The sequence below is a fragment of the Oncorhynchus mykiss genome, chromosome 1, assembly GCF_013265735.2.
Source record: "Oncorhynchus mykiss isolate Arlee chromosome 1, USDA_OmykA_1.1, whole genome shotgun sequence".
NCBI classification, from domain to species: Eukaryota; Metazoa; Chordata; class Actinopteri; order Salmoniformes; family Salmonidae; genus Oncorhynchus; species Oncorhynchus mykiss.
In genome coordinates, this window is record NC_048565.1 from 34,550,400 (window position 1) to 34,564,276 (window position 13,877).

General features: G+C 40.2%; 1 protein-coding gene across 1 annotated transcript; it reads left to right on the forward strand.

The window, feature by feature from the left end:
* Positions 1-848: 848 nt before the first annotated feature.
* Positions 849-8,456, forward strand: LOC110521870 (CD9 antigen). Its single transcript, XM_036976525.1, has 9 exons — positions 849-997; positions 1,395-1,758; positions 3,947-4,049; positions 4,553-4,650; positions 5,564-5,638; positions 5,759-5,860; positions 5,980-6,066; positions 6,969-7,052; positions 7,196-8,456. The coding sequence occupies exons 2-9, from the start codon at positions 1,690-1,692 to the stop codon at positions 7,259-7,261; spliced, it is 684 nt and encodes a 227-aa protein (XP_036832420.1). The 5' UTR covers positions 849-997; positions 1,395-1,689; the 3' UTR covers positions 7,262-8,456.
* Positions 8,457-13,877: the final 5,421 nt, after the last annotated feature.

Below are 13,877 nucleotides of genomic sequence, written 5' to 3' on the forward strand. Positions count from 1 at the left end.
CAACAGAAACCAGAAATCACATTACAAATATTCCCTTACCTTTGATGATCTTCATCAGAATGCGCTCCCAGGAATCCTAGTTCCACAATAAATGCTTGATTTGTTCGATAATGTCCATTACTTATGTCCAAGTAGCAACTTTTGTTAGGGCTTAGGTATAGAAATCCAGACGCTTGTGCAGGTCCCACATAACTTCGGACAATAACTTCAAAAAGTTATATTACAGGTCGAATAAACATTTCAAACTAAGTATAGAATCAATCTTTAGGATGTTTTTATCATAAATCTTCAATAAGGTTCCAACCGGAGAATTCCTTTGTGTATAGAGAAGCCATGGAACGCAGGTCGATATCATGTGAAATGCGCATGACCAGGAAATGGCTCTCTGCCAGTAACCTGACTCATTCAGCTCTTATTCAGCCCCACAACACAGTAGAAACCTCATTCAAGTTTCTAGAGACGGTTGACATCTAGTGAAAGCCCTAGGAAGTGCACCTTTATCCATATCCCACTGTGAATTCAATAGGGGCTGGGTTGAAAATCGACCAACCTCAGATTTCTCACTTCCTGTTTGGATTTCTTCTCAGGTTTTTGCCTGCCATTTGAGTTCTGTTATACTCACAGATATCATTCAAACAGTTTTAGAAACTTCAGAGTGTTTTCTATCCAATACTAATAATATTGTGCATATATTAGTAACTGGGACTGAGGAGCAGGCCATTTATTCTGGGCACCTTCTCTCTTCTGGCTACACCTTGGTGCTAGAGGATGCTGTAGAGAATACTGTAGATCTTCATTGCAGTGTGTTTTAATCAGGTATTTTGGGACTTGAATATATTTAGTATGGTTTTATCTAAAAAATAACATTTTGACGTTTCATTATTTGTAATATTTCTGAAATTCACTGAGTATGGTGGTCCTTCCTTTCCTCCTCTGACTGAGGCTACAAGAGAAAGCGACAGAAGGGGACGCTGGCCCTTTAACAACAACCAAAGAAGTAGGCTATCACATACATGTTTGTTTGTTTGTGATAATGTGTGATAGAGAATTCTCTTTCGGGATGATGTTAAAGCAGCCATCCCACCAGTATCAGTGCTCGCTGTCCATTCATCCGTTTGTTAATTTAGCCTATGTTGTCTATTTATTTATAAAACTAGATTATCTATTTCATTACTATCACGCGCTCTGTCGTTGTCTAGAGAGATTACGTTATTTCATTGCCTATACATTACGTAATGCAACGGTGGCTGGGGAATCCCAATACTGATTGATATTAAATAGGCTACAGAATGTTCATTCATTCAAGCATAGAGTTTTTAACTTCTTCTGTTAATAGCCGAATCTGTTCATAATATAGTTTACGTCTGTCATATTATGTGGCTTTTTAAATACAGGTTGTGGTGTTACGTTAAATGAAGAAACGATAGAGTGAGAGACATTCAGAGAAAGAAGAGGACACGACAGACCGACAGCCGTTTGGTCTCGCTCTGGGGGTCGACCGCTACACGTGCACGAGAAGCGGCAGAGCAGCGGCAGAGAAAGAGTGAGCGGAGAACGGATTCCTCTTTGTGTACTCCATAATTATTATTAGTAGGCTAGTAATCCTACAATTGTCGTTTGGTGGGTTCGTCATTAATAACAGTTTAAACTATAGGGAGAGTAGAGGAGAACTGTGCCACTGTAATCGCTATGGCCGCTCTATCAGGAGGAGAAATGTGCGTCAAATACCTGATGTTCGCTTTCAACCTCATCTTCTGGGTGAGTCACTACTTATGCTATTAAAGGGACTGTGTGTTTGTGTGTGTGTGTGTGTTGTTTTGGCTGGCAGACAACAGCAGGTTTAGATTCATATAAATGATAGCCTCTTTGTAAGGGTTTATTCCACACATGTAGGGTAGAGGTAGTGTAGAGCCAGAGGAGGAAGATTCCCCAGTGAATCTGTCTGGTTCCTCTCCAGGTTTCTTTCATCTTCAATTAAAGTTATATGTGCATTGTAAAGGGGTTGGCGATAATTTGACAGTAGCTTACAGGCAGTTTGTGGCAAGTATAATTCTGTATTTCATATTACAGTACACCTACTGTAATTATAAATACGGGTTCAAAGCAAGTACTGAAACTATTATACTGTAAAAGTAAAAGCTACCGTAATCGGAATAAATTAATGTATGAATGGATGAATTAATTAAATTCATTGAGGGGAGGAGTTTGTATTTCACAGTATTTTACTGTAATTACAAGGGATTGGTGCAAGCAGGTTGGCTGTTAGGTAAAGTGTTTACAAAAAGTGTTAATAAGCCAGATACAACAATACCATGCTCCCACTTGTGGCAAAAAGGTTTTGGGAAGTCCAAAAAATATGATACGGTACTGTATTATGTGGGGTGTAATTACAGTACCATTCGAAATACAGCAATTCTTTCCCTGCCCACAAACTTTGCCCACAATGCACCATCATTTACATTATTTAAACCATTTCAGAGTATTTTACTGTTGGTAATACAAAAAATGACATATAATTTACCGTTTTCAGTTAGTGTGTGTGTTTGTGTGTGTGCATGTGTGTATCTGTCTGAGGGGGGTTGTCAGTATCTGCTTGGGGAAAGTGGAACAGTGATTTAGCTGGCCATGACTGGACTAAGAAGTGGCCTCTTGTTGGTGAACGGTGAAATAATCTCACACACAAACACACACTGGCCAAATAATCCCTGGTGGCCGAGTGACCCAGTGTGCACAGCATTTCAATAACTCAGTGTTTGTATGTGTGTGTGTGATATTGTGTGTTTGTGTGTTGTATTTTGTGTTGTGTCTTGGTGGGGTGTGTGACGACGTGTGACGCGTATAGCCCCAATGCAGATGAAAGAACAGAGCTCCCCTTGTTGCATGATTCAGAACATGTGTCCATGATTGTAGGTAGCTACAGTATCTATGGTTGGGTGTGTGTGTTAGATTCTGCAGCTGGTGAGGGTGTATAAGCAGTAGTGTAGTTGTGTAGTGCGAGCAGCATGATTAGATTAAACAAATTAACTCAATCACTTACAGAATAGACCAACGCAATCATTCACAGAGTAAACCAATTCAATCATTCACAGAGTAGAACTCAGGTTATCTGCGCTATCCTCCCTCCCCCAGCCCACCTCCTCTACCTTTCTGATCAGGTGACTCCAGGGCGTGACAGTTACTCCCAACTGCTTTCTCTTTGTATCACTCTATGCTCTCTTCATCTCTCCTCTTGCTTTATCCCTGTCACGCTCTGCGATACTGTCTAGGGAAATAGGAGAGAAGTGTTAATGAGTTAGTTATTGCTCTGTTACACACAGAGATCACGTTAGCAACATGGAAGTGTTTGGAAGGATCAGGTGTGTGAAGTACCTCATGTTTATCTTCAACTTCTTCTTCTTCTTCTTCTACTTTAGTTAGATTGTGTGCGTGTGTGAGTGCGTTTGTGTGTGTGTGGTGAATGTTCCCTTCCTCTTTAACTAGGCCATTTTTTCCGAACTGAGAACAAGGCATGAGTAATCTACCCCGACTCACTGAGCTTATCTGGCCTCGTTAGGTTTGGTCTGATCAGACATGTTGTCCCCACTGCAGAACACGCACACACACACACAGACATACACACCATGGAGCAGAACACCATTCTACATCAAGGTTCTTTGCTAAAGTGAATAATTAATTAGACTGAGGAAGTGGTTTGAGGAATGTGTGTCTGTGGTGGCGGCTCTGGTGGTAAGTCTGTAGCAGAATTTATACTGTATGAAGGAATCAGGCCGATGACCTCCTCTTCTTCTTTCCTCTGTGTGTTAGCTTACCCCCAAGTCACACACAAGCATAACCTGACATATCCCCGTTTCTCAACATGTCCCTACCTGCTCTCTCATCTGGTTTTCCATGCCCTGGGGTAGGTGTGTGTGTATGATATCTAATATTTTGTGTCTGTATGTGGTAGCTTGCAGGTACAGGAGTGCTGGCTATAGGGTTGTGGTTGAGGTTTGACCCAAAGACCAGAGGACTGTTTGAAGGAACAGAATCTCCCTATGTCTTCTTCACAGGTAATGCAAACACTCACATGCAAGCACGCATGCACTCACACATATACTGAACACAAATATAAACGCAACATGCAACATTTTGAAAGATTTTAATGAGTTACAGTTCATATAAGGAAATTAGTCAATTGAAATAAATTCATTAGGCCTGAATCTATGGATTTCACATGACTGGGCAGGGGTGCAGCCATGGGGTACCCAGGCCCAGCCAAACAGAATGAGTTTATTACAGACAAAAATACTCCTCTTGATATGCCACACCTGTCAGGTGGATGGATTATCATGGCAAAGGAAAAATGCGCACTAACAGGGATGTAAACAAAATTTGTGCAAAAACATAGAGAGAATAATCTTTTTGTGCGTATGGAAAATGTATGGGATTTGTTTTATTTCAGCTCAGGAAACATGGGACCAACACTTTTCATGTTTTGTTTATATATTTTTTCTCTGTACACAATCAAATATCTCTGCAGAGTCTCTGATGTTGTTGGTGGTTGCGTGTGTAGGTGTGTATATCCTGATAATAGCAGGGTTGTTGATGATGGTGGTGGGGTTCCTGGGATGCTGTGGTGCGATTCAGGAGTCTCCCTGTATGCTGGGGCTGGTGAGTTATACCTCCTCTCCTCTTTTTCTTTCCCTTTGGTATTCAGTTGGTCTGTTATGGGGCTGGTACTCAGATACTATGTAACTCTTTGTTTCAGTATAAAACTGTTTACAGAACAGATTCAAGGCCAGAACTCAGTATCTGTCCGTCCGTCCGTCCGTATAGACTATGCGTAAAATAGTACATTTAAAACGGGACACTAAAATTAGTATGATACGTTACGGTTGGTATGGTTACATAAGACAGGTGGTTACTTAAGGCAAAAACGAAAGTAGGGTTGTTGGTTGGGGTGGATGGGTGGCAGTATAAAGCAAACGTCTAGCAACCCCAAGGTTGCGAGTTTGAATCTCCTCAAGGACAACTTTAGCATTTTAGCTAATGAGGAACTTTTCAACTACTTACACATTTTTAGATACTTTGCAACTACTTAGCATGTTATCTAACCCTTCCCCTAACCCTACCCGTAATCATTTTAGCTAACCCTTACCCTCACCTCTAACCCCTAGCTTAGCTAATGATAGCCACTAGCTAACTTTAGCAACCTAGCTAGAATTTGTAACATTTCATAAGTTTAGCAAATTCGTAACATATTGTACGTTTTACAATTTCGTAACATATAATACGAATTGTAATTCGGAACATTTCATACGAAATGGGTGATGGACATCCACAAATTATTACATACGATACGCAACATATCATACTAAATGGAGTGTCTCTGATTTACATACAGGATAATATGAACTGCACTGAGACCAGGTTGGTCCCTCTCTCTCTGTATCTCTCTGTCTCTCTCGATTTCTCTCTCTCGTGTGTGTGTCCTAAGTCCCTTCTGACCGGGGAGTGCTTTGTGTCAAAGGGCACTTGTCAAATGAAATACACAGTGGTTCATGTGCATATTGGTCTCTTGCAGTTCTTCTTCTTCCTCCTCATCATATTTGCCATTGAGGTCGCCGCTGGAATCTGGTGTTTTTCCAACCAAAGCAAGGTCCCAAAACATATTACATCCCCTTTTCTGTGTTACATTAAAGCCCTTCCCCTGCTATTATCTGTGTTACATTAAATGCCTTTCCTTTCTTTCTGTCACATTGCAACCCTTCCCCTACAGGTGGTTGATGACATCACTCAATTCTACATGGAGACATATCAGAACTACCAGAACACTCGACAGGACACACTGAGGGAGACACTCCGTCTCATACAGACTGGGGTAATCATGTGTTTAATTTGTGTGCAGCCATGTTTGGGGGGTTGGGAGCAGAGACAATACATATTTCCAGATAAAAACAGATGGACACCTAAATGACCATTCAACCTTATTTGTTACAGTTGGACTGCTGTGGTACAGGTTCCGTTGTGGACTCTGCCAAAGACACCTGTCCCCCAAGAGACGGGCTGGATAGCCTCATCACCAAGGTAACCAACCCCCTGCTCTGTGATTGTGTTTGTGTTCAGGTGTTCCTTTTTCTGTATCTCTACAGTCCCTCCTTCTGTATCTTTACAGCCCCTCCTGATTTGGCCTCGTTTTTGAGCTTGGTCATTAATAAATGCAGCGGCTATTACTGAAGCAAAACGAGAGTTGTCTTGAGGGGGTGGTTTAATGCAGGCATCTCTTGTGTATGTGATCACACGTGGCAAGTGTTTATACAGTCACTCTGCCAAAACAGTACACAGTTACAGTCACTCACCCTTCTAGATAACTTGAAGCAGTCTTAACAGTTCTTGCATCTTGAAGTCGCCTAGGCTAGCTAGTGCTAGCCAAGTTCTTTCGCCAATTAGCTTCAGCCGGTTGGTGTGTGACCGTGGTAAAGTTGGTTTGACATTGGGTAGCCTATCTCTGAGGCTAGTTAGGGACCGTCAATAAATTACACAATGTAAATGGGACAGTAATGCTTTCAATATTTGTAAATGCATGTTTTACATTTATAGTTGGTTTGAGGTTTTTAAAATATAGACATTTGGAGCTATTGACATTGTCCTATGTACATTGTGTATTTGACTGATGGTCCCTAACTAGCCCTGTATAATGTCAAATCAAATTGAGCAAGGCCATTGGGCCAGCTGTTGGCAGGATTAAAATAAACTCAACCCAAGGAAATCTGTTACAGTACCCTTCATTCTGTGACAGACATTTTTTATTATCATCTTTCACATTTCAGTTTTGGACAAGACTGACCCAAATTATTACTTTTAAACTTTGTAGTACATTTTGTCACTCAAATAAATGGTTTCGACTCACATAGATGCCACATTTTCAAAATGAAAAGTTGCTTTTTTTTAGGGGCATTCACTCTTTATTATGTGTGTGTGTGTTGCAGAGCTGTCCTGATGCTATAGATGAATTGTTTGACTCCAAGCTGCACATCATAGGAGGAGTGGGCATCGCCACTGGAGTTATCATGGTGAGACACACACACACACACACAGTACAACGGAAGACCATTTTATCCAACTACGCTCCATTACAGATAGATAGGTTGACAGAGAGACTTCCCTACAGTAAAGAACTCTTCATTTACTCTGCATTTCCCATTATATTCCACAGATGTTTGGGATGATCTTCAGCATGCTGCTCTGCTGTGCCATCAGGAAGTCACGGGAGATTGTCTGAGGATGTCATCGTTACCATGACGGTGGCCGTTAATGTTGCATGATGTCATTCCTAGTCACATGAATTCTGTCAACCAATAGAGAGGCTGTGTCTTGAGAACAGTCGGCCTGAGTGCTAGCAGCTGTTCAGGTCCACTGGCCAACCAACTGCCATTTAGTTAGAGCCGCTAACCTCTGTAACAAGGATCTGCTACACCTGGTTCACCTGGCATTAAGTGTGCAAGCGTTGCAAAATAAATATAAACATGCATGTTATTCAGTAATTTCATCCAAACTGCTTGCACGTATCAACTGGCGTCTGTGTATCCAGGCACTAAAATAGAACTTGGTTCTATTTTAGATGCTTGATGCTGCAAGATCCTCCTCTCCCATCTATTCATTAGTTTTTACGAGCATACTAACCCACGTGGGTGATTGAAAGATGAGGTCCACACTCCAGTCCAGTTGGTGGCAGTAATGCACATTGAAGTTGGTTGCCAACCGCCATATAAAATCCACAGAAGAAGAAGGACTATGAATGAGGAGAGATTAATCAAAGAAAACTAACTAAGAACTAACTAGGTTTTCCTTTATATGAGTGGATTAATTGTCGAAGTAGAGAACACACAACTTTGTATGACTCAAAATGGGTAAAAATTCTACAAAGATCCAGTCCCATAATTACTATAGTTGGTGGACAGATGGTTTTGGTATTTTAACGCGTCTGGTAGGGATAGACAAAATCAATGTTGAGCCGGTTTGGTCAGCATGTAATCACAGCGCTGCACAAATCACCTTGGCTGTGTTTGCACAATTCTGATCTTTTTATCACTCATTTGTTTTTTGACCAATCAGACCAAAAATATCTAATGTCATGAAGTGATCTAGATTAGCTAATCTGCACAGTGCTTTTCTCAGGCTGATCCTCTTGAACACAGTGAATCTGCCCAGTGCACAGGTTGACCCTCCTAAATCATCATGATGATAACATCAACAACATGCATGCCAGTCTTTCCTGGTTGACTACAACTCATCCTCTCCGTCTCTTTCTCTACCCAATTTGAAAATGCCTTGAAGTCTCTGACTGTTTTTATCTAGGTGAGTTGTAGTCAGTTTTACAGCATATCTAGGTCTCTCCTAGATAAGAAACTTTTATAACACCCTTGCCATCTTACACAAAACAAATTAGCCAAATAAAATGTAACATCTGATCTTCATTCTGTGTGTATTCTGATCTTCATCCTGTGTGTATGTAATGAGTAAGAGAGGAAAACATGTCTGTCAGCCTCCACAGCTTCCTGCCACTGGAAAAGAACAACCTGAAAAAAAAAATCTGTTTCTGTCTTTCTCTCTCTCTGTCTCTATCTATCTCTGTCTCTCTCTACCTCTCTCTACCTATCTCTCTACCTCTCTCTCTCTACCTCTCTCTCTACCTCTCTTTCTCTACCTCTCTATCTCTCTACCTCTCTCTCTCTCTACCTCTCTCTCTCTCTACCTCTCTCTCTCTCTCTCTCTCTCTCTCTACCTCTCTCTCTCTACCTCTCTCTCTTTCTACCTCTCTCTGTCTCTCTCTACCTCTCTCTCTCTACCTCTCTCTCTATCTCTCTACCTCTCTCTCTCTCTCTAACTCTCTCTCTCTACCTCTCTCTCTCTCTATCTCTCTCTCTCTCTCTACCTCTCTCTCTCTACCTCTCTCTGTCTCTCTCTACCTCTCTCTCTCTACCTCTCTCTCTACCTCTCTCTCTCTACCTCTCTCTCTCTACCTCTCTCTCTCTCTACCTCTCTCTCTCTCTACCTCTCTCTCTCTCTCTCTACCTCTCTCTCTATCTCTCTCTCTATCTCTCTACCTCTCTCTCTCTACCTCTCTCTCTACCTCTCTCTCTCTCTACCTCTCTCTCTATCTATCTCTCTCTCTCTACCTCTCTCTACCTATCTCTCTACCTCTCTCTCTACCTCTCTCTCTACCTCTCTCTCTCTCTACCTCTCTCTCTCTCTCTCTCTCTCTCTACCTCTCTCTCTCTCTCTCTACCTCTCTCTCTCTCTCTCTCTAACTCTCTCTCTCTCTACCTCTCTCTCTCTCTCTACCTCTCTCTCTCTCTCTCTCTCTCTCTCTCTCTCTACCTCTCTCTCTCTACCTCTCTCTCTACCTCTCTCTCTACCTCTCTCTCTACCTCTCTCTCTACCCCTCTCTCTCTCTCTCGCTCTCTCTACCTCTCTCTCTACCTCTCTCTCTACCTCTCTCTCTACCTCTCTCTCTACCTCTCTCTCTCTCTACCTCTCTCTCTCTCTCTCTCTACCTCTCTCTCTCTCTACCTCTACACACACGTCATAAAAGGCTAATTTAAGCTGTATTTTAGGGAATGTTACAGTTTTTCTCAATTGCTAAAACACAATTTCTGAAACTTGCTCCATTTCCTGAAAACATTAAATACAAAACCTAATCTTCAAGCACTATTTACATAACATCTGACTCCTCTTGCAAAAATGAAACATTCGCCTCAAAACAGTTTTACCTGTGTTCAAAATCAAACACTGCTCTCAAATCATAAACAAAGTGATCAAAATGATATAGCAGTCAGTAAACAATACACCGAAAAATAGAAAACACATTGTTCAAAACATACAATTCTCAGGGAGAAGTACATTTTTAATCTAAAAAAAATATTCATATTTTTCCATCATTGTCTTATGATGAACGAAAACATGTTCTATCATAGTAGCTCAAAATGTATCAGAAATTACAACCAGTCAATCTATTGAGCAGTCAGTACTGTTAATAAATGGAAAGCACAATGTTCAGGGCCATACAATTTGTCCATTGTACAGTATACAGCATACTGCACTACAGTATCCATTCTCAGACTTTCTCCTTCCCACCTTCAACAACCTGTTTGCTTTCTGAACTGGCTTATATTGGTTGTGTTGCATCATTTGAAACAGGTTGAATCAATTTTGAGTGGTTGTGTTCAATCAATGACATATGTTCTCTATTTGTATTTGATTGTTGCCACTTGTGTTTACCAGTATGGATAACATGTGCATTAGAGTGCAGAATGTGTTTTGAGAATGTGTTTAGAGTTTTGCTGAAAAGTCTGAGATCTGCAAATTGTGTTTTACCATGTGAAATGGTTTAAGGTATTGACAACAGACTGCATAATTAGCTAAATGAGTCCAGGCAACTGAGAACTTTGTTCAGCCAATGGGCTTTAGTGTTTTAGCAATTGAGAAAGACTGTAACCGAATGTAGACCTGTTATTATTAGTGTCATTCTATGAAACTGGTGGCTTTTTGAAGAACCAACTTTTACACATTTGTTTTGCTTTTTTAAAAATCAAAACTTATAGTGAGATAATAGTTAACCCCTTAACATTATAAATCAACATAAATGGCATCTTAACATATTTTTATATTTTTACGACGTTACATAAAAAAAGCTTGCGCTGCCGTCTTGTCACTGGTGTTACCTATATTTTACACGACTATTCAGGCTTTCTAGAATGTAATTTCAGACTTGAATTTGCATATAAAATCAAAGACAAAAGGTTAATTACATTTCTAATAAATTGTTTGGATTAGTAATAATTTACTTTAAACGTGCATGTGTAAAGTTCTATTGTCTGACATTTTTCCATTTATACTATTGTTGTTTTTTTGTTGTTGAATGATCATATCCTTAAAATGTTTACTAATTCATGTAGTAACAGTTAGGTAGACACAAAAGCCATATTCAATTAAATTGGTTAACTCTGATGCCAGAACACCAATATGCCATACGGTAACACCAGTGACACAATGTAACACCAGTGACACAATGTAACACCAGTGACACAATGTAACACCAGTGACACAATGTAACACCAGTGGCAATGTGAAACCAATGACAAAATTAAGATTGTTTAAAAAAAAGTTATCAATTTATTTGTAATATTTTTTATGAAAAATAATATCAGATTTCATAAGATTTTATTAATAATAAAACACTTAAATTACCCCCCCCCCCCCCCCCCCCCTCCTGGTGAAAGCCACAATTTTTGTAGATTGCAAGGTGTGGAAAAACAATATTGGGTCAAAGGAAAACGCACAATAGCTTACTTACTATGATGTAGCCTTCGATCACGGTTAAATGCAAAGGTACATGTATTGATATTTATTTTAGGTGAAACCTTAGCTTCTCATCCTGGAGCACAAGACTGAATTAGACGAACTCAAGCTTTTCATTGACAATGCATTCTTCAGGGTCATTGGGGGAATGGACAGCATCACCGGCACCGATATCTCCATGGACAGTACCATGTCAATAGAACAAGCTTCTCGAGATGAAGAAACTCATCTACAGACTTGGAATTACATCCAGTTGAAACTTATGTACTACAGTCCAATCAACAAGAAATGATTGATGCTAGAAGTTATGCATAAAGGTCTTTGACCTAAAAGCCAGTCTGGAATTCAGCCAGGTCCAAATAAAAGACTTGATCAAAGACAGCCAACAGCTCAAAGGTAACGTCAAAACATTCACAACTACCATTAATTCATCGTCAAGTGACAATGAAATGCTCGAAGAGACTTGATTAGACCTAGAGTCCCGTTCGATGAGAGAGAACCTGGTTTTCACAGGTCTTTCTGAGAATGATGAAAATGCTAAGGAAATTGTTAGACTTCATATGACCAAAACTACATAGCAGATGAGGCATAAACATTTTTGGAGACCGAGTCCATGGAATGGGAGGCTTGGGAGTCAAAAGACCTGGTGCTCCTCTCTTCATCGTGGCCAAATTCGGTCATTACAAGGAAAAAGTGCCGGTTAAATCCAAGAGTTGAGAATTATAATGGACAAACTTTGGGCTTAATGACCAGTTTCCTAAATAAATCATAAATAACCAAATGCTTAAGGAAAATAGATGAACTGGCTTTGTGCCTATATTGTTGTTAACACTTTGAAAAGGAATGTGGATGCTACCATGATTATGGATAATCTTGAATGAATTGTGACTAATGACAACTGAGAAAAGTACAGACGCACAAATATCATATCCCCCCTAAAAATGCTAACCTCCAATGTTATTGTAATGGTGAGAGGTTAGCTTGTCTTGGGGGTATGATATTTGTGCATCTGTAACTTTCTCACTCATCATTATGTATGCCAAAAGAAGAAAACATGCTTAATTGTCCCAATAATTATGGAGGACACTGTATGTTACTGACGACCAGACATCCAAATATCTTGTTAAGCTTTCTATGAGACTATTTATGGCTACCCCTTCTATGAAGTTACATCCCAGCTATAGAAAAAAACGGTGCTTTCTCAACTAAGATGCCCCCAAAGCACCGTCTATGGTAAAAAACAAAATGACCAAGGTAATGCCAATTATAATTGTAATGGTCTTGCAAATTCTGCAAAAAGAAGAGGTGTTCACGTGGCTTCGAGATTTTATTTCTGTATAAAAATAAAAAAAACAGAACTCTATGTGTAACTCTGTGTTGTTGTCTGTTCACACTGCTATGCTTTATTTAACCAGGTAGGCTAGTTGAGAACAAGTTCTCGTTTACAACTGCGACCTGGCCAAGATCAAGCATAGCAGTGTGAACAGACAACAACACAGAGTTACACATGGAGTAAACAATAGACAAGTCAATAACAGAGTAGAAAAAAATAAAAAATAAAAAAAGAGTCTATATATACATTGTGTGCAAAAGGCATGGTGAATAATTAACATTTTGCAGATTAACACTGCAGTGATAAATGATCAGATGGTCATGTATAGGTAGAGATACTGGTTTGCAAAAGAGCAGAAAAGTAAATAAATATAAACAGTATGGGGATGAGGTAGGTACATTGGGTGGGCTATTTACCGATGGACTATGTACAGCTGCAGCGATCGGTTAGCTGCTCGGATAGCAGATGTTTGAAGTTGGTGAGGGAGATAAAAGTCTCCAACTTCAGCAATTTTTGCAATTCGTTCCAGTCACAGGCAGCAGAGAACTGGAACGAAAGGCAGCCAAATGAGGTGTTGGCTTTAGGGATGATCAGTGAGATACACCTGCTGGAGCGCGTGTTGCCATCGTGACCAGTGAACGGAGATAAGGCGGAGCTTTACCTAGCATGGACTTGTAGATGACCTGGAGCCAGTGGGTCTGGCGACGAATATGTAGCGAGGGCCAGCCGACTAGAGTATACAGGTCGCAGTGGTGGGTGGTATAAGGTGCTTTAGTAACAAAACGGATGGCACTGTGATAAACTGCATCCAGTTTGCTGTGTAGAGTATTGGAAGCTATTTTGTAGATGACATCGCCGAAGTCGAGGATCGGTAGGATAGCCAGTTTTACTAGGGTAAGTTTGGCTGCGTGAGTGAAGGAAGCTTTGTTGCGGAATAGAAAGCCGACTCTAGATTTGATTTTAGATTGGAGATGTTTGATATGAGTCTGGAAGGAGAGTTTACAGTCTAGCCAGACACCTAGGTATTTCTTTCTGTAATGATTAATGTAACAAACAATGATCAATTCATAATTGTTGGTGATTTTAATAGTGTGCAGAATAGAAATCCATATGGATTGGGGATTCATTTGTATAATTATCATCCAAAAGCACTTTCTGCAATCTCTGAATGAATGTCCACTTTAGATCTGATAGATGTTTGGAG

What these genes read in the sequence shown, in the direction of transcription:
- LOC110521870 (XM_036976525.1), top strand. Translation starts at nt 1,690, where the DNA reads ATGGCCGCTCTATCAGGAGGAGAAATGTGCGTCAAATACCTGATGTTC. An exon ending in TCCCTATGTCTTCTTCACAG is followed by an intron (nt 4,050 to 4,552) that starts GTAATGCAAACA and finishes TTGCGTGTGTAG; the next exon opens with GTGTGTATATCCTGATAATA. An exon ending in TGGATAGCCTCATCACCAAG is followed by an intron (nt 6,067 to 6,968) that starts GTAACCAACCCC and finishes TGTGTGTTGCAG; the next exon opens with AGCTGTCCTGATGCTATAGA.